The sequence below is a fragment of the Mauremys mutica genome, chromosome 2 (assembly GCF_020497125.1).
Source record: "Mauremys mutica isolate MM-2020 ecotype Southern chromosome 2, ASM2049712v1, whole genome shotgun sequence".
Taxonomy (NCBI): Eukaryota; Metazoa; Chordata; order Testudines; family Geoemydidae; genus Mauremys; species Mauremys mutica.
In genome coordinates this window covers 156,990,796-157,009,500 of record NC_059073.1, presented here as the reverse complement: position 1 = coordinate 157,009,500, position 18,705 = coordinate 156,990,796, and the positions used below count along the sequence as shown (strand labels likewise).

At 42.1% G+C, this 18,705-nt stretch overlaps 1 protein-coding gene across 4 annotated transcripts in view; it reads right to left on the bottom strand.

Moving 5' to 3' along the window:
- RETREG1 (reticulophagy regulator 1) overlaps positions 1 to 18,705 on the bottom strand; it is a 104,778-nt gene that overhangs the window by 22,845 nt on the left and 63,228 nt on the right. For all 4 annotated transcript variants that reach the window (XM_045006737.1, XM_045006738.1, XM_045006739.1 and 1 more), the window contains one exon: positions 1,156 to 1,282. In XM_045006737.1, the coding sequence (XP_044862672.1) occupies positions 1,156 to 1,282 (127 nt within the window). The remainder of the gene's footprint in view (positions 1 to 1,155; positions 1,283 to 18,705) is intronic.

Sequence of the window (18,705 nt, the reverse complement as noted above, 5' to 3'; positions counted from 1 at the left end):
GGTTATTGCATGGCATCAGTAGATGGCAGATCTGGTTGTCTGGATGCATTAAAGCTGAATTTCCATACCTCATATGATTGGGTTGTTTTTTTTCCAGTTTAATCTTAACTTTGAATTTCCTGGGTTTATATTTGTTTCTAGGATAATCACAACTTCCCTATAATGTATTTTACCCTACGTTATTGATATATACTCTCAACCTTAACTTCTTCTTAATGTACTTTTAATCTGGGAATATATAAACTCATTTTGTTACATCGGAGAGCATTCTTTCCAGGAAAAATCTCAATGCAAACTCTTGTTATGATCTCAAGAAGAAAATGTAACTTGTCCAAGTAAGTTTGAATGTAAAAAAGAAAAAAAAAGTGAAATACCCAAAGATACAAGCAAAAATCTACAATGTCCACTACAGTTGCCATGATACACTGTTCCACTATCAATGCTGCGCATGCTACTCTTATCTGGTTTAATTGAGAAAAGATCAGTTCAGATTTGGCCAAAAACAACAGTCCTCTGCCAAGAGAAGAAGAGTATTATACTCTTTCTTGCCTTTATCACTCATGTGTTTTCTCGGAAAAATTATGCTACATTTGTATGAGCAGATAAATGATAGCACTATGATATAGGTAGGATCCTCTCATATCATAATATTAGATGCTATTTATGTAATACTTGAGAAAAACTTTCTGAAAATCAATTAAAGCTATTTTTAAAAATACATAAATTTATAAATGATGTAGGATTTTTTCTGTTTTTGTTAAAGCTATTATTGTGATCGGGTCTTTCTGATGTCTCTACCCTAGGGAGACAGATGGAATTTCCACCAGGAGCTCCAGAGCAGTGCATCCCATAGCCACCCTGGTCATATCATATCCTGCCCTAATTCTGGTGTTACACAGTGGCTGGCAAAGAGTCCAGCAGCTAAGGGGGGAGGGGCTCTACTGCCATAAAACTTTCCTCTGGGCAACTTTTCTGCTACATGAAGTCTCCCTTACAATCTGTACAGGAAGAAGCTAGCACAAACCCTGACTGAATCTAGCTTAGTGTCTTCATTTTAGCAAATTTACCTACTATATTATCAATCACAGTTTGCTGAGACAGAACACCTCCTGATAAAACAGGATAAAGATATTGAGCTTACTTTATTGAACTTACCTTGCCAGGGTTTTTCTCTTTGAAGTGTGACATTTCTTGAAGAAATAGAAATAAATTCACCAATGCATCTACAATACATTGGTTTATTCTGGGCCTGTAGTCATGTTTGGAATTGATGACTTCCCAGCTGAGTATAGAAAAACAAATCTTTAGTTACAAGTAAAACTGAGAAGGCATTGCTTTTATGGAATATTTTGCTCTTATTATTAATCTTTCATACTATTTGTGGAAGAAAAGAAAAAACACTAAACAGAATCTGACCACTTTGAAAACTGATGTCCTCCATTTATCCTACAGCTACTGCTATAGAAATCCATAGTGCCTATTATCCCATATTTTCTGTCTAATGAACTACACAATGATCACGAAAGCTTATGCTCAAATAAATTTGTTAGTCTCTAAGGTGCCACAAGTACTCCTGTTCTTTTTGCGGATACAGACTAACACGACTGCTACTCTGAAACAATGATCTAATTAAGTCTCCTTGTGGAGTGAGGTGCAAGTCAAGAATATTATTTGTTATATTGTTAAATAAATATTTAAATATATAACCACAGTATTCTCTTGTACATAGACCACTCAATTTAAAGATTACAAGCTAGCAGGCACCAATTATTTCATCAGACTACTTTCTACAATTTTTTCCTCTGGACATTCTTTCCTAACATGTTTGCAAACCACCACTCTATTTACTCTAATTATATGGTACATCCTTTCCTCCCACCCTTTCTCTGCCTTGTCTATTTAGATTTAAACTCATAGAGGAGGTATTATTGTCTCTTATTTTATGTTTGCACAGTGCACAATGGAACCTCAAACCTGGCAGAGTCTTTTAGATGATATTGGAATACAAACAATTAATAATAGTTAGCCACAGTGATGAAAAGCCTAAGCTAAAATTTAGGGATTTCCCAAAACCTGCAGTCGTCAAACACATGCAGGTTCCTTAGCTTCAGAATCTTTCCACAGCTTGACTGTGTTTTGAATAATAAACTACTTGTACTCTTGCTTATAGCAATATCTTACACTCTTTATCAATACGTTTTCTTATTGAAACTACATAGCTAAACAGACCTAAAATACATGATAGCTCAGTCCTGTGTAATATATTTCTAGGTCCCTATAAACAATCACAGCTGGAATCATTACTTATTAATGCTGGAAGCATTAATTTCAAAGTCTAGATCCACATCTGCCTTACACAACTAAGTAAACACCAAGTTTGTGTTATTGGTGTTTCCTTTTAAAAAGGACATTATCAGGGCATTTTTCATACATTTAAAGCCATCTTATGTGCCATTAAATATGGTTCATTTATTGTATAATATTCTGGTAGGTATTTTTAGCATGCAAATGAGAAATTTTTTGCAAATTTGAGAAATCTTTATCATTTATTTTTCTATCCTAAAACCAAAGCCATCTGCTGACGGGTTGAGGTTTACATCTATTTTCTTATTTTTTCTGTTTGTTTATTGTGCAGGCACCCTACTTTATTATTGTAGGGTTGCTCAAGAGAACAGGCCTATGGCTATTTTTATTTTAGATTTTTTTTTAAAGAACCCATATATAGAAGAATTAGAACCCATATAGAACTTGCAGAAAGATGTTAGGGAAAAAAATAACCACAAAATAGATCTAATTTTTGTCCTAGCAACCTAGACAACATTTTAAGTGATAGCCTGTTTGCTTTTAATTTTAGCTTGGATGAGTGCATGAACACAGGAAACGGTGGCAAATGGAATGAACAATTGGTACCGGCCTATGAATATTATGTCCCATTAATGTAAAAGACGTGCCATCACACATATATCTAGAAGCTGAATTACATGTCCCACATTAGGAGATAGGGAGTTGGCAACCGGATCAGTGACTACTCAGTTAGCACAGCATTGATCAGACTGTATGGAAGTAACATGTATACAGTACTACAGTTCTTTTACTTTGACACTCAACCTATTAAGTCTAATGCATTACTAGGAGATTGCCAACAACAATCAACAAAAACTTTTCTATTAGCAGTAATAATTCTTTTGGTCACAGATAGGTTAAACCAAAGAAGTAGATAAAAGGAGGAAGGGGGGAAAGAAAATCCCCCATACTAGATGCACAGCGCTAAATACACAAACTATAGGCTCAAGGTGGGTCTCTCTAATATCCTGAGACCGACACTGCTACAGCAACACTTCATAATACTATAGGCAGTCAGACACAGGCCCCTCTTTCCAGATGATTGTTCTACCATTCAATTGGAAGAGGAGACTTTCTTAGCTAGATAGCAAAGACAAACTACCATTATTTTCAGTTTTTTATACCATTCAGAGTAGTAAAAAATCATGAGATTTCACTGTAAGAGCTATACTGGCTCCATTTTTGCTATTTAAAATTCAACTAGCATGAACTTGGAAGGCAAATGTACTCAAAACGGACCCCAAAACATTTGTCCAATTTATTTGGGTTGGTATGCTAATATAGAATATTTTAAATGATTTCAAAATGGTTTTTAAAGAAACCACTTTACTGTTAAAAATTTCAAATCATTAAGAAATTTTAAAATGAATGTGGTTCTTGCTGAAAATTTCACTGTATTAACTTGTTTAGCCTTTTTTATTAGTGTCAGTGGGTTTAAAACTTGCAAACTTTTTCCTGTATTGATTTTGTTAAGCTGAAAGCTGGTTAAATAACAAGCTGCTTTGGTCTCATTCTCTGTGTAAAACCTCATATGTCTAATTAAAATTTGTATATTGTTTTAAAATTACTCTTTAGTCAGTGTGTTAGGGAGTTAGTGATGAGCTAAGATTCACTCTTAATTGCATATTGTTGTCATTATATTTTATGAGACTGTATTGCATCAGTATAAAATGTGAAAAAATGACAAACTATAAATAAGACTTCAAAGTGTTTTGCAAGCATTAATTTAAGCTTATTTGTACCCTTGTGAAGTACTGTAGATATTTAAAAATATGCATCAAAATAATTAAAAATATAGAGACGGTTTTAAAAACACTATTCAGTACTAATGTTGTATAGGCACTTATCTACATCAGTAATTAACCTCCAACAATAAGCAACAAAATTAATTTAAGAGAAATTATTGTGCTATTAAGCTTTATAAATATTAATATATGGTATACAGTTGCAGTCTCACAAGATATTGTGGCTCCAAGCCCACTCACAATTTGTCAGACTTAAACAGAAAATAGCAGCCGAATAGCAAGCTGTGCTTTCTGCATTCTACCATTCTTTTCAGAGGGAGAGATAGGGTGCTGGTCATTGGGGACTCCCATCTGAGTAGGATGGAGGCTTCCATCTGCCAACATGATATGATGTCTTTAGATGTGCGCTGCATGCCTGTAGCACACATCTGAGATGTTATGGAAAAGTTGCCAAGGTTCATCCGTCCCTCTTACCATGCTGTTCATCTACACTGGCACTAATGATACTGCCAGGTCTGACCCCAAGTAGATCAGTGGTGACTACAGGACTCAGGAAGCAAGAGTGAAAAGGGTCAGAGGAGTAGGTTGTCTTCTCATTCATCCTCCTGGTTGAAGGTAAGGGCTCAGGCAGCGACATGCACCTCCTGGAGATGCATGGACGGCTGCATGGATGGTGTCGATGGGAGGACTTCAGCTTTCTCGGCCCTGGCATGCCGTTCCAAGAGGAAGGTATGCTGGGAAAAGATGGGCGTCTACCTGACCAAGAAGGGGAAGAACATATTTGCATACTGACTTGCCAACCTAATGAGAAGGGCTTTAAACTAGGTTCCAGGGGGATGTGACAAAAGCTAACAGATAAGCATAAAAAGAGGCCATCTTAACAGAGGACTAGATATTGAGAGGGGGAAAGAACACGAAAAATTACAATAGGATCATAGGAGAAACAAGAGAGAAATCAGTGGGGGGAATCTGCTCAACATCTCAGATGTTTATACACAAATGCAAGGAGTATGGGGAACACACATTAAGAACTGAGAGCATTCGTCCATATGATAAATTATGACAATTGGTACCACAGAGACTTGGTGGGATAAGTCTCATGACTGAAATATTGGCAGGGGCGGCTCTAGCCATTTCGCCGCCCCAAGCACGGCGGCACCCCGCGAGGGGCGCTCTGCCGGTCGCTGGTCCCGCGACTCCGGTGGACTTCCCACAGGCGTGCCTGCGGATGCTCCACCGAAGCGGCGGGACCAGCGGACCCTCCGCAAGCACGCCTGTGGGAGGTCCACCAAAGCTGCCTGCTGCCCTCCCGGCGACCGGCAGAGCGCCCCCCGCGGCATGCCGCCCCAAGCACGCGCTTGGCGTGCTGGGGCCTGGAGCCGCCCCTGAATATTGGTATAATTGCAATTGCAAATTCTAGAGACTTGGGTCTCTAGAACAGTGCTTGTAGCCAAATGACTCAGTCATTAGATCAGAGGTGGGCAAACTACAGCCCGCGGGCCACATCCAGCCCATGGGACCCTCCTGCCTGTCCCCTTAGCTTCTAGCCCGGGAGGCTCGCCCCCGGCCCCTCCCCAGCTGTTCACCCTCCCCCGCAGCCTCAGCTCACCCCACCGCCAGGACAATGTGCTGGGCGGCGGGCTGTGAGCTCCTGGGGCAGGGCAGCTGCAGAGCCTGGCCTGATCTGGTGCTCTGTGCTGTGTGGTGGCGACGGCGTGGCTGGCTCCAGGCAGGCCAGCCACCAGTGCTCCAGGCAGTGCAGTAAGGGGGCAGGGAGCTGGGGGGGGGTTGGCTAGAGGGCAGGGGAGTTTGGGGTGGTGGTCATGGGGTGGGGGTATGGATAGGGGGTGGGGTGGTCATGGGGCGGGGAACAGGGGGCTGAATGGGGGAAGGGGTCCCACGGGGACAGTCAGGAATGAGAGGAGGGGTTGGATGCGGTGGCAGGGGTTACGGGGGCAGTCTGGGGACAGGGAGAAGGGGTGGTTGGATGGGGCAGGGGTCCCAGTGGGGCTGTCAGGAATGAGAGGAGGGGTGAGGGTTCTGGGGGCAGTCAGAGGACAGGGTGTGTGTTGGGTGGAGGGTGGATAGGGCAGGGGTCCTGGGAGGGCAGTCAGGGAACGGGGGGTGGGGGAGGTTGGATGGGGCAGGAGTCGGGGGGGGGGAGGCCATGACCCCCTCCCCTAACCGGCCCTCCATACAATTTCCGAAACCCGATGCGGCCCTCAGACCAAAAAGTTTGCCAGCCCCTGGACTAGATAGAAGAGTAGATTGGCTCCAGGCATAGAAGCATAGCACAACAACTTGGCTTACCTGGCAGTTAAACAATGGACAACACTATGGAGAAGGGTGACCCCAGACAAATTTGAAAATATCTGGTCTTAATTTTTAGAAATCTTTGATTAATTCCTAGCAGATGGAAATGACAATGTCGCTCTCCTTCTCTGCCCCTGCTCCCATTCCTTTACTGTTTTGTTCTCCCTTTATTTTTTGGGGGAAATTTGGTATATATTATATATATTAAAAACAATAAACATCACCACCACAAACAAAAAAAACTAAAACCCCAAAAGAAAACAAAAGCCCGAATCCTAAGCCAAAATACAGCTACTAAAACTATTTTTTTTCACTGATACCCCAATCTTATCAATCCCCTTTCAGTCTCTTCAGCGATTTCCCATTTCAACCATGTCAAATTCTAGCTCCTCATGCTCATGTTCAAAGCCTTGCACATCTTGTCCCCACCTGTATCGTGATTCTCATTGCTCCCTTGTCCCTCTGCTTCTCTCTCCTTACTGCTCCCTTCTCCAAGTTATGGTTTTGTACTGTCACTCGGGTGCCTCAGACACCTGGAACAGCCTTTCACTTTCTCTTCCCCAAGCTTCCTCCTTCTTAAACCCCACTTCCTAATTTCTGAATCCTTTATGAGTCTTTCATATTTAACTCTCTTCACCAATAATCTCTGTACACCAGCGTGTAGTCTGACTGAAATTAATTAGATTATTTGAGTTATGTACCTACTTAAGTGTTTGCATCATCAGGGCCTTAACTTTCAATATATATTTTTTTACTACAGTGGTTTTGTAAAATGTAACATACTCTCTCTGTTGTATTAAAAACCAGACATTTATAATTTAGTTCATTATACATTTTAATCTGAAGTTGCAACAACAGTTTTTCAAATTAGTTTTACAAAGTCTTGACCTGATTTAAATCAATCAAAAAAAATGTTTTAAATAATTTAGGTTGCTCCACCCAGCCATACAGGCTCAGTTCCCAGGATTACTGTTACTTGCCTTGACTCTGGTTAAGGAAGGGGATGCATTTAAAGCACTATCTAAATTTTCTACTTAAATGACTAATCAAACATTTAAAAGTTACATAGTATTTACACCTTCCCCAAAATAGGATACCAATTAAAAAAAATAAATAAGTGAAAATACTACCAGGAACTAACTGACATGAAACCAGCATGCCACTAGAAGAACTCTCCTACATACGTTAATGATCTCTGATTATTTTGCAGACAATTAATCTGACTTGAGGAGTAACAAAAAGGATGGCATGCTCTATACATCATCATTACTTAATATTTAAATCCAAGCAAGAATCAAACTAAATATAGTACTTCTAAGTCTAGATGTATGTTATTTCTACACTCATTGTACTGTCTCACCTTTTCAGCTTGTCTCCTTATGTTTGACTTTGTAAAATCCAATCTATGTTTTACATCAAACAATAAAAACATTGGTTGACATGTGTGGCTCAGTGGTTAAGGCAGGACTCTGATGTGCAGTGTGACCTTGGCAAGTCACCTCGGGCAACCTCTTTGTGCTTCAGTTTGCCCATCTGTAAAAAGGGCATAATAATATAATGTATCTTCCTCACAGAGGTGCTGTGAGGATTGAGTAAGATGCCATATATGCCACGATGTGTCACTCCGAAGCCTAGGATGTCTATTCACTCAGTGTGAATTGATGGAAACAGCTACATGGTTGAGAATATCACCAGGGTCAATCATCACTGGGATTCGTGGTCTGTTACCATCCAATTTTAAAAATTCTCATTTTGGCTTTTTTACATATTACGTAAGATACCCATACCACCATAGCATGGGCTTTCACATGTTTCACATGGGCTTAATGTTGATACAACACTTTACACATACAAAAGATTTTTCCATCCGAGGTTCTGGAAGCATTAACACAGAAATAAAGAAGTGCAACATTTATTACAATGACTATGCTACAATCCTCTCCGGACAAGACACTGTTCCGGTGTGTGTGTGGGATGACCCCTCAGTGAAATCACACCTTACAGCAGGGATCGGCAACCTTTGGCACGCGGCACATCAGGGAAATCCGCTGGCGGGCCGGGGCGGTTTGTTTACCTGCAGCGGCTGCAGGCTCGGCCAATTACAGCCCCCACTGGCCACGGTTCGCCATTTCAGGCCAATGGGGGCTGCGGGAAGCAGCGGCCAGCACATCCCTCGGCCCGTGCTGCTTCCTGCAGCCCCCATTGGCCTGGAACTGTGAACTGCGGCCAGTGGGAGCTGCGATCAGCCAAACCTGCGGACACTGCAGGTAAAGAAACCATCCTGGGCTGCCAGCGGCTTTCTCTGACGGGCCATGTGCAAAAGGTTGCCAATCCCTGCCTTACAGCATGGTTTTAGTGAACTTGTACTTTTTCCTTTATTTTCTGCAAAATATATGCTTTAATTTAAAACATTTTAATTCCTATAGTTGCAAAGATAACTTTCCGAATATAAACCAATGCAAGGCTGTCTTATTGAGTTTGTAAGCAGAAACAGTAGCTGTAAGAGAGATATAAACTAAATAAAAATAATAATAATTGGAGATATACCAATCTCCTAGAACTGGAAGGGACCTTGAAAGGTCATTGAGTCCAGCCCCCTGCCTTCACTAGCAGGACCAAGTACTGATTTTGCCCCAGATCCTTAAGTGGCCCCCTCAAAGATTGAACTCACAACCCTGGGTTTAGCAGGCCAATGCTCAAACCACTGAGCTATCCCTCCCCATGTGTCAGTTTATCTCAAACTGTGAGTTGGGACTCCAAAGTGGGTTGCGACCCCGTTTTAATAGGGTCACCAGGACTGGCGATAGACTTCCTGAGGCCTTGGGCCAAAGCCCAACCCCCAATACCTGGGGCCGAAGCCTGAGGAATTCAGCCCAAAGCACTGGGGCTCATGCTTCGTCCCCTCCTCTCCCCGGGGTCAAGTAGTAATTTTTGTTGTCAAAAGGGGGTCACGGTGCAATGAACTTTGAGAACCCCTGAACAATAGCAATTCATTTTGATAGTTTGTTAACTCAGAAATTTAGTGATAATTTAAATAGCAACACTAAAGTACTTCAACTGTTTCTTATCCTTTATTGAAACACCTAGTTTTCCTTTATCGTTTGATCTAAAACATTTAAAAATAATTCTTCTTCTTTGCCTTCATCTTGTTCTGTTAGTCGGGGTCAGTGGCTCTTGTTCTTTGTCTCCAAGAATTCCTGTTGAGTGAGTTTTCCAGGTGACACCAATCTTCTTCATGTTCTCCTTCAGCATCCTGGACAACTTTTTTCTGGGTTATCCTTGTGGTCTTAGTCCTGTAACTACTAGATCTAATGCCCTCTGACCACAGTGCCCTGTGTCTTGTCTCACATAACACAACCATCTCAGTTAATACTCCCTCAGCTTTTGAGTGATGGGGGCCACCTGCATCATGGCTTGTACTGTTTCACTTCATAGCCAATTACCTCTCATCTTACCCAGCATCCACCTGAGCATCCTCATTTTGGCAATGTGAAGTAGTAGTAGTTTTCTCTTTCTCGATGGCCAGCATTCCTACATATATGTACATCATGGCTGGCCTAATCAAGGTCTTATACACTTTGCTCTTTAGTTTACTTGACATAGTCTTATCGCAGAGAATTCCTGTCAACTCCCTCCATTGTGCCAACAACTCTTCATACAACTACCAACATTCACAGTACCATCATAGCTCAACACTGAACACTGTTGCACACCAGATTCTCATTTTACTAGCGTCTCGTCCCTCTTAATGAAGCATCACCTGTATTGCCTCTGTTGTCGGCTGATTCATAAACCATTTTCTTTTAATGCAGCCCTCCATAATTTTAGATCCCTTATTTTAAAATAATATTTAAGAAAATATAGTGGTATTTTTTAAACATACAAATAACCAAAGATTCTACCAACTACTTGACTTTTTGGGCTCTCAGTGTAGGATTCCAGGAGAAGAGGAGATTTAGGAACATCTGAGTGGAAAGGTCTCTTTTTCCCCCATCCTTTATTTGCTCAATCTTGCCATCTGTTCCTGGTCTAGTACTCCCCTGTAAAACAGAACCCACCTCCCTGCTCTCAGTACCCTTCCTTATCGGACCTTGAACAGGGTTTAAGAATTCAGCAACACCTTAAACATGTTTAACTTAAAGCATGTGAGTAGTTCCATCTGAATTCAATGGAACTACTTAAGTGCTTAAAGTTAAGCATGTGTTTAAATCACTTTACTTGACTGTGGCTACAGTGTTCAGCAGTTTGCAGGATTGAGCCTGAAATGACCACTAGGTTTTTATAATAGAGTTATATATGCCTGTACAAGAATGCTCCTATGAATCCTTTCATGTCAGTATCTTTATAGAAGTGTTACCTTTTTTGTGTATGCTACCAGATGTATAAAACTAACAAAAATAAACCATTGTTTTTAACTGCTATTTTTTTCTTCTCCTCATCCTTCTGGCAAACTGCTGCATCATTTCTAAAATTGTGACAAGCAAATGCACAAGCTATCACATAGCTGTAAAAGCAGATGCTTCAACCCATCACGGTCACAAACTCTGGCCAGGAGATTTAATAGCATCGCATTCTCTGGAAATGACTAATGGTCTCATGCTCTCAGTTTGCATATAGACATCTGCTCAAGCAAAGACCCATCAAGTTCTTCTGAGAAAGGTCAGTTGATCTCATGTTACTGATTTAAAAATCTCTACGAGTTGTGCTGGAATGTTTTTAATCACGTGAACACACCACTCAAAATTACAGCCATGACAAAGCAGAACATGGTGTGGCAACTGGAGGATTATAAACACATAAACAAAGAGTTAGTAATTACACAGCTTCAAGCCTTTGTAATTTTCCAACAACGATAATCACATCTGCCTTGAGCCTCTGCAGGCTTTGTGGACTAGAAGATGCCATTTAGGACCTACTACTCAAGTCAGTAGAGTTGAAAGCTACATTCCTATAGATCTATAAATTAAAACAACTAATATATCTATTATTGCAGTCTTTACAAAAAGTCAAAATCTAGAGCTCAACAGAAAAGTAAATTCTAAGTAAGAACTAGAAAGTCATCAGTTAGGAACTTTACAGAGTTTGATAAATATTACAACTAATCAACTAAGAGGCCTAAAAACATTTCTTTCTGGGTATTAGCAATAGTTACAAAACTTGAATAAATGAAAGCAAGTTTGCGAAGTTATATATAAGTAGAAGAGATCTAGAAAGCGCACTTCTTCAAAGCCCCCTTTGCATAAATAAAACTAGAAATTTAAAATATTACATCTGCAATTTCTTAATGCCAAAAGCTTACAGATGCAGACAAGTTTGACATCACATGAAAATCAGTTTTACATGTTATTCAGTTACAGATAACAAAAATGGCTTCCAGTCCCCCCCCCAAAAAATAAATTTCAATATGTAAAATAAAAATAAGATAAATTACTTTGAAAAAGCACACTGATTTTAATGTATATTTCTAGAATTAAGGGTTATCATTAATCATTTTAATTATGTAATGTTAACAACTCTCTCAGGCAAAAATTTCTAAAACTTCTATCATAAGGTGGTACAATAGTATTATGTTTACTGTAATAAAGTATTACAGATTTGTGAACAGCATTGAATGTGGTATGTAGGAATCATTTAGTGCTAAGTAGAAACATCAAGTTTTAAACATCAAGTTTTAAACACCACTTAACTCAGACTGCAAATTCTTAGTGATGTATCTGTCTAGTTTAGAAGGCTGATTATGTAGTCTAAGTATTTTCTCCTATGCTACTTGGAGCTCCCAATGCAATAATTAGGTATATTAAGATATTGAGAGTAATTTGTGTCAGCGGACTATGACAAAGCAAATGGAATAAATTTGTATTTGTGGCATAAATCAAACAGTGGGAGATGAGACAAACATCTTTCTTTTAACAGAGTCATAGAATTGCTTAGTTAGCAAGGAACAAGGCATATAGTCACCACCTAGAAATATATTCTGCCCTCACCCACGTGAACTATTAACATTCTTTGACCAAAACTCGTGGTTATTAATTTACTCACTATAAACAGTAAGTTTTCTAAAGCAATCTTTATAGTCTCTCTTCCTAATCAGTCCCACCACTGGGCATCCATGTGGGAGTTCTCCTTCACCGTATCTGACAAAAGCAGTCCTGAAGAAAGTCCTCTGGATTTCACCAGCACTTTACATTATAGTCACTATATTATCCATATTTCTTTAACACTAATGATCTGGCAGCACCTTTCCTCTCAGTGTCAGGAATTTTCTTTTTACATTGAAGTTAATGAAACTTACTGACCACTAGAAGAAAAGAGCAACATCTCCAAATCCAATCTCTCTAATTAATTACACCTCTCCCCAGTCCAAGCATATCACTACTGTCAAAGCTGTAAAGGCTCTGAATGGATGAATCCCGTTAACAATGTACAATGTTTTGTAACTTTTTTAACAGTTTGGATCAACTTTTGTCCTTGGCTTGAAAAAGTTTTGGAAAAATGAAGGCAAAATTATTACCTACAATCAATGGTAATTTGTGTCGAGTGTATGCTCAGGTTAAGTCCAAAAAGATTACTTAGCAGTAAAGGATCAGGCTCCTATCTCAGTCTCTTTTGGCAGATGTAGTTACTTCTCAGGAAACCAGTTTTAATGGTTAAAGATAATGAATGCATAAAACTGAAATGTACTCAGTAACAATTTTTCCCATTAAATTCAGGTACAAATAGGACACATTTTGATCAGCAGTGGTGCCAATGATGTTCACTCCCGATAGGTAATGAGATATGTGGAACATTTGATAACTATGATCTGTAGAAGTCAGTACTTCATTAAATGGTGCTATCTGAACTCTGAATATACTAATACTTGCAACCATTAAAACTGGCCCACCCTAGAGGAAAAGAAAACAATATTTGAGGAACAACATCTTTTTGTGTTGAAACCTCTCTGTTGTGGACCAATGTTATTATTTTAAGCAAATTCTTACACATGCTTTCATCAAAGCAGCTTTTTTCATGATAAAAAAGTTGAAGAGTGCTTTTTCTAGAGTTCTTTTGTGTTGGTAAATGATAACCAAAAGAAATAATATTTTTCAACTCACCTCATACAAGTGCCATAGTGCAATCTCTTTATTGTGAAAGTGCAATTTATAAAAGTAGATTGTTACATAACAGCACTCAAAAACAAAACAATGTAAAACTTTAGAGCCTACTAGTAAACTCAGTCCTACTTCTTGTTCAGCCAATCGCTAAGAGAAGCAAGTTTGTTTACATTTACAGGAGATAATGCTGCCTGCTTCTTATTTACAATGTCACCTGAAAGTGAGAATAGACATTCGCATGGCACTTTTGTAGCTGGCATTGCAAGGTATTTACATGCTAGATATGCTAAACATTCATATGTCCCTTCATGCTTTGGCCACCATTCCAGAGGACATGCTTCCATGCTGATGATGCTTGTTAAAAAAAATAATGCATTAATTAAATTTGTGACTGAATTCCTTGGGGGAGAGTTGTATGTCCGTGCTCTGTGTTTTACCTGCATTCTGCCATATATTTCATGTTATAGCAGTCTCAGATGATGACCTAGCACATGTTGTTCATTTTAAGAACACTTTCACTGCAGATTTTACAAAATATAAAAAAGGTACCAATGTGAGATTTCTAAAGATAACTACAGCACTTGACCCAAGATTTAAGAATCTGAAGTGCCTTCCAAAACTGATTGGGATGGGGTGCGAAGCATGCTTTCAGAAGTCTTAAAAGAGCAACACTCTGATGCGGAAACTATAGAACCCGAACCACTAAAAAAGAAAATCAACCTTCTGCTGGTGGCATCTGACTCAGATGATGAAAATGAACATACGTTGGTCTGTACTGCTTTGGATTGTTATCGAGCAGAACCCATCATCAGCATGGATGCATGTCCTTTGGAATGGTGGTTGAAGCATAAAGAGACATATGAATCTTTAGTGCATCTGGCATGTAAATATCTTGCAACACCAGCTACAACAGTGCCATGTGAATGCCCGTTCTCACTTTCAGGGGACATTTTTTTTTAATCGCTTGACAGCCCTAGTTATAAGTAAAATAAATAGCTCTGAACAGTCCTGATCTACAAGTCTTTTCCTTTCAATAGCCATGCTATTTAATTTAGACATTTCATAATTGGCTATAGTACTGGTCCTCAGTTCAAAAAGTCGGTGTACTGCTCCTAAATTAAACTCTGTATGAACATCTTCATTAGGTGTAGAAACCAAGCAAGTGTCTATTTATTTGGTATAAGTAATATAAATTTCCTTTCCTCTTTTACCTTGTGAATCTTTCCTGGAAATAAGGGCATCAGAGGATATGTATACCTTAGCTGACCTAATCTGGGACATCATATTGACTAAAGCCTATTTTTTCTGGTAGTTGAAGACTCTGAGTCCTGTATCCAAAGTTTCCGATTATCCACTGGAAGATTCTGAATGTGGGTTCCACTTGCTGATGAACAATTTGTCAGCTTAACCAATCCACACTCTCATTCAGACACTCTAGTGTCTGTATCCCTTACGGACTGCACATACATTTCTTACTCAAAACAATATGACTTTTTTGGTTAGAGGAGTTTCTTTTGCTTTTCTTCATGGTTTCCAGGAGATAACTGTAGTATTTTATTACATGATTAGCATTTGATGATCCTGGATGTGTTTTTCAGGGGACTGTACTGCAGATCTGATGGTATAGTACATGAGACTCTGTACTTCCCTGTTTCAACCAAACATATATTCATGTTTGATCCGTGTACCAATATGCTCCCTGGCTTACTCGTTAACGCTGGCATTTGTTGCGCTTATTTTCTCTCTAAGATTAGTAAGGGAATATCATGTCTCAGGAAAGCTCCTGAAAACTACTACTCCTGTAAAACGAAGAACTTGCCTGGCAGTGCTAGTTGAGAGTCAAATCTTTCTAAAGCAGATGATCAAACTGTTAGTGTTATTCTTTCAAGTTGTTTTACAATACTGGGGAAAACTTATCTTGGCCTGTGGCTAGAGATGATTTTCTACAATTCCATGACTTTATTTGTGGATATTTTGACTTTCCTCTGATGGCTTTCTCAAAACTGATAATTAAACTGTAATTTAAAATTTCTTGGAGAGAATCCTATCCTCTAGTTCCTCAACACACGTAGCTTGCTCTAATCCGTGTAAGACTTACTGATAGATGAGCTACATAAATTCCAGTTTAAATGTTTTGCGCATTTCAACTACCATCCCATATGTCTGCAAACACAGACCTACTTTTTGGAGCAAATTTTGATGGGCCAGCCCTTACATAAAAGATTGCTTTAGACCACTGGTTCCACGTGCCTCCAGTATCTCTTAGATATAGTCGCTCCTCTAGTCCAGGATTGCCAAGGAGGAGGAGGATCAATAATACAAGGCTCCTAGTATTGAGTTAATTTTAAAAATAATGTGTAATATGACACTGATGCCAAATGTTATTCATTTGAAGTCCTGATTCTGCCAAATCACAAAATAAACATTTCAGTGTCAATATATAAAACACCAAACTGGACAGTCTTTATGCAAAAGAATAAATGGACACAAATCAGACATCAAGACTTATAACATTCAAAAACCAGTAGGAGAGCACTTCAATCTCCCTGGACACTCAATAGCAGACTTAAAAGTGGCCATTCTTCAACAAAAAAAACTTCAAAAACAGACTTCAGTGAGAAACTGCAGGACTGGAATTACAGTTGAACCCTGTTATCTCGACGGCCTAGGGGTTTGCCAAAAGCCGTGGAGATAACCAATGATCGAGATAAACCCCTATCCACCCCCCACCCCCTCCCTGCCCCCTTACCGCGCTGCCTGCACGTGGCTGGATCTGGCAAAGCGGAGCCGGGCGGACGGGCGGGCGGCGAAGCGGAGCCGGGCGGGCGGCAGGCGAAGCCGGGACCAGGTATGTGGGGCGGGGACGGGCAGGGACCAGGTATGCGGGACCGGGCGGGCGGGCGGGGACAGGCAGAGACCGGGTATGCGGGGGCGGGCGGGCGGGGAAGCGGAGCCGGGCGGACGGGCGGGCGGCGAAGCGGAGCCGGCGGGCGGGCGGCAGGCAAAGCCGGGACCAGGTATGTGGGGCGGGGACGGGCAGGGACCAGGTATGCGGGGCCGGGCGGGCGGGGACAGGCAGGGACCGGGTATGCGGGGGCGGGCGGGCGGCGACGCGGAGCCGGCGGGCGGGCGGCAGGCGAAGCCGGGACCGGGTATGTGGGGTGGGGACGGGCAGGGACCGGGTATGCGGGGCGGGCTGGCGGGGCCGGGCAGGGACCGGGTATGCGGGGCCGGGCGGGCGGGCGGCGAAGCGAAGCCGGGCGGAGGGGCGGGCGGCAAAGCGGGGACCGGCGGAGCCGGGCGGGCAGGCGGCAGGCAAGCAGGGACCAGGTATGCGGGGCCGGGCTGGCGGGGACGGGCAGGGACCGGGTATGCGGGGCCGGGCGGGCGGGCGGCGAAGCGAAGCCGGGCGGAGGGGCGGGCGGCAAAGCAGGGACCGGCGGAGCCGGGTGGGCAGGCGGCAGGCAAAGCGGGGACCAGGTATGCGGGGCCGGGCTGGGCCGGGCAGGGACCGGGTATGCGGGGCGGGCTGGCGGGGACGGGCAGGGACCGGGTATGCGGGGCCGGGCGGGCGGGCGGCGAAGTGAAGCCGGGCGGAGGGGCGGGCGGCAAAGCGGGGACCGGCGGAGCCGGGCGGGCAGGCGGCAGGCAAAGCGGGGACCAGGTATGCGGGGACGGGCTGGCGGGGACGGGCAGGGACCGGGTATGCGGGGCCGGGCTGGCAGGGACCGGGTATGCGGGGCCGGGCTGGCAGGGACCGGGTATGCGGGGCTGGGCGGGCGGGGATGGGCAGGGACCGGGTATGCGGGGGCGGGCGGGCGGCTGGGGACGCGGGGAGCGGGCGGCTGGGGAACCGCGCGGCTGGAGAGCCAGGGAGCGGGCGGCTGGGGACGCGGGGAGCCGGGCTCGAGATATTAGGGTTGGGCAAATCGACATAACAGATGAGAAGCCCATAAGATAAAGAGGGAGTTTGGCGGTTCCACTTGTAAAACCTCGAGTTAATAGGATTGGCAAGTTAACCGAGGTCAAGATAAATGGGTTCGACTGTAATTTGCAAACTGGACACCATCAAATTAGGCCTGAATAAAGACTGGGAGTGGATGTGTCACTACAAAAAGTAATGTCCCCTCTGCTGATACTCACACCTTCTTATTAACTGTTGACTTGTCAACTGAGAATAGGCCACTTCCATCTTAATTGAATTGGCCTTGTTAGCACTCCCCCCCTGCTTGGCCTTATTAGCACTGACCCCTGACTTGGTAAGGCAACTCCCATCTTTTCATGCGCTGTACATACATACATATATGTATATATACATACATACACACACACACATATATACACTGCTTACTGTATTTTTCACTCCATGCATCTGATGAAATGGGTTTTAGCCCATGAAAGCTTATGCCCAAATAAATGTGTTAGTCTCTAAAGTGTCACAAGGACTCCTTGTTGTTTTTGCTGATATAGACAAACACGACTACCACTCTGAAACCATTAGAAACTTGATTTTTATATATCCACAATATGATACTTGCTCTACTGTACTGTATTTTTGCCATTTTGCCAAGCAAGCAGTAGCAGAATTTGTGGCCTTAAAGGTGAATTTCCTGTTTGGAGCACAATTTGTGACACAGGCTTTTTTTAGTGTGTGTTTGTTTACAAAATGTATAGAAATTGTGCTTCCTTGAACAAAAGTGGTAACAAACAACACAGGCAACTCCCTTCTTGCAGAACCCTAATATCAGATACCTCTATCTCATCCCCAGAAGCAGTTATCTCTCCCCTCCCCCAGGCCTCGCTAATGTTTCACTGGCTCACAAACTCTATGCGAGTTTTCCACACTTTTCACCTGGGAGACCCCTAGTCGAAGGCTGCTCACCAAGCTCACATGATTTTGAACGGTGAGTGGGGCATCTATCTTCCTTTTGTGAAGTTGCTCCTCAACAGAGAACACTCAGATCTTCAACTGCCAGACAAAGAAGAGTGCTTTAACTCCCCAAATACCCATAATAACTCTGACTTTAGTTATTGCATGGCTTTTTCAGCTCTTTGTATGGGGAGTTTTATACTTCAATGCCCCTTAATGTGCAAGCCATTAGCAACTTTTGCCATAACAGTATTATTATCATCATATGTTATGGCCATATAATCAAACCAGTCATTCTGCCTTGTAAACATTTAGTGATATTGTCACGTGCCCATGCACT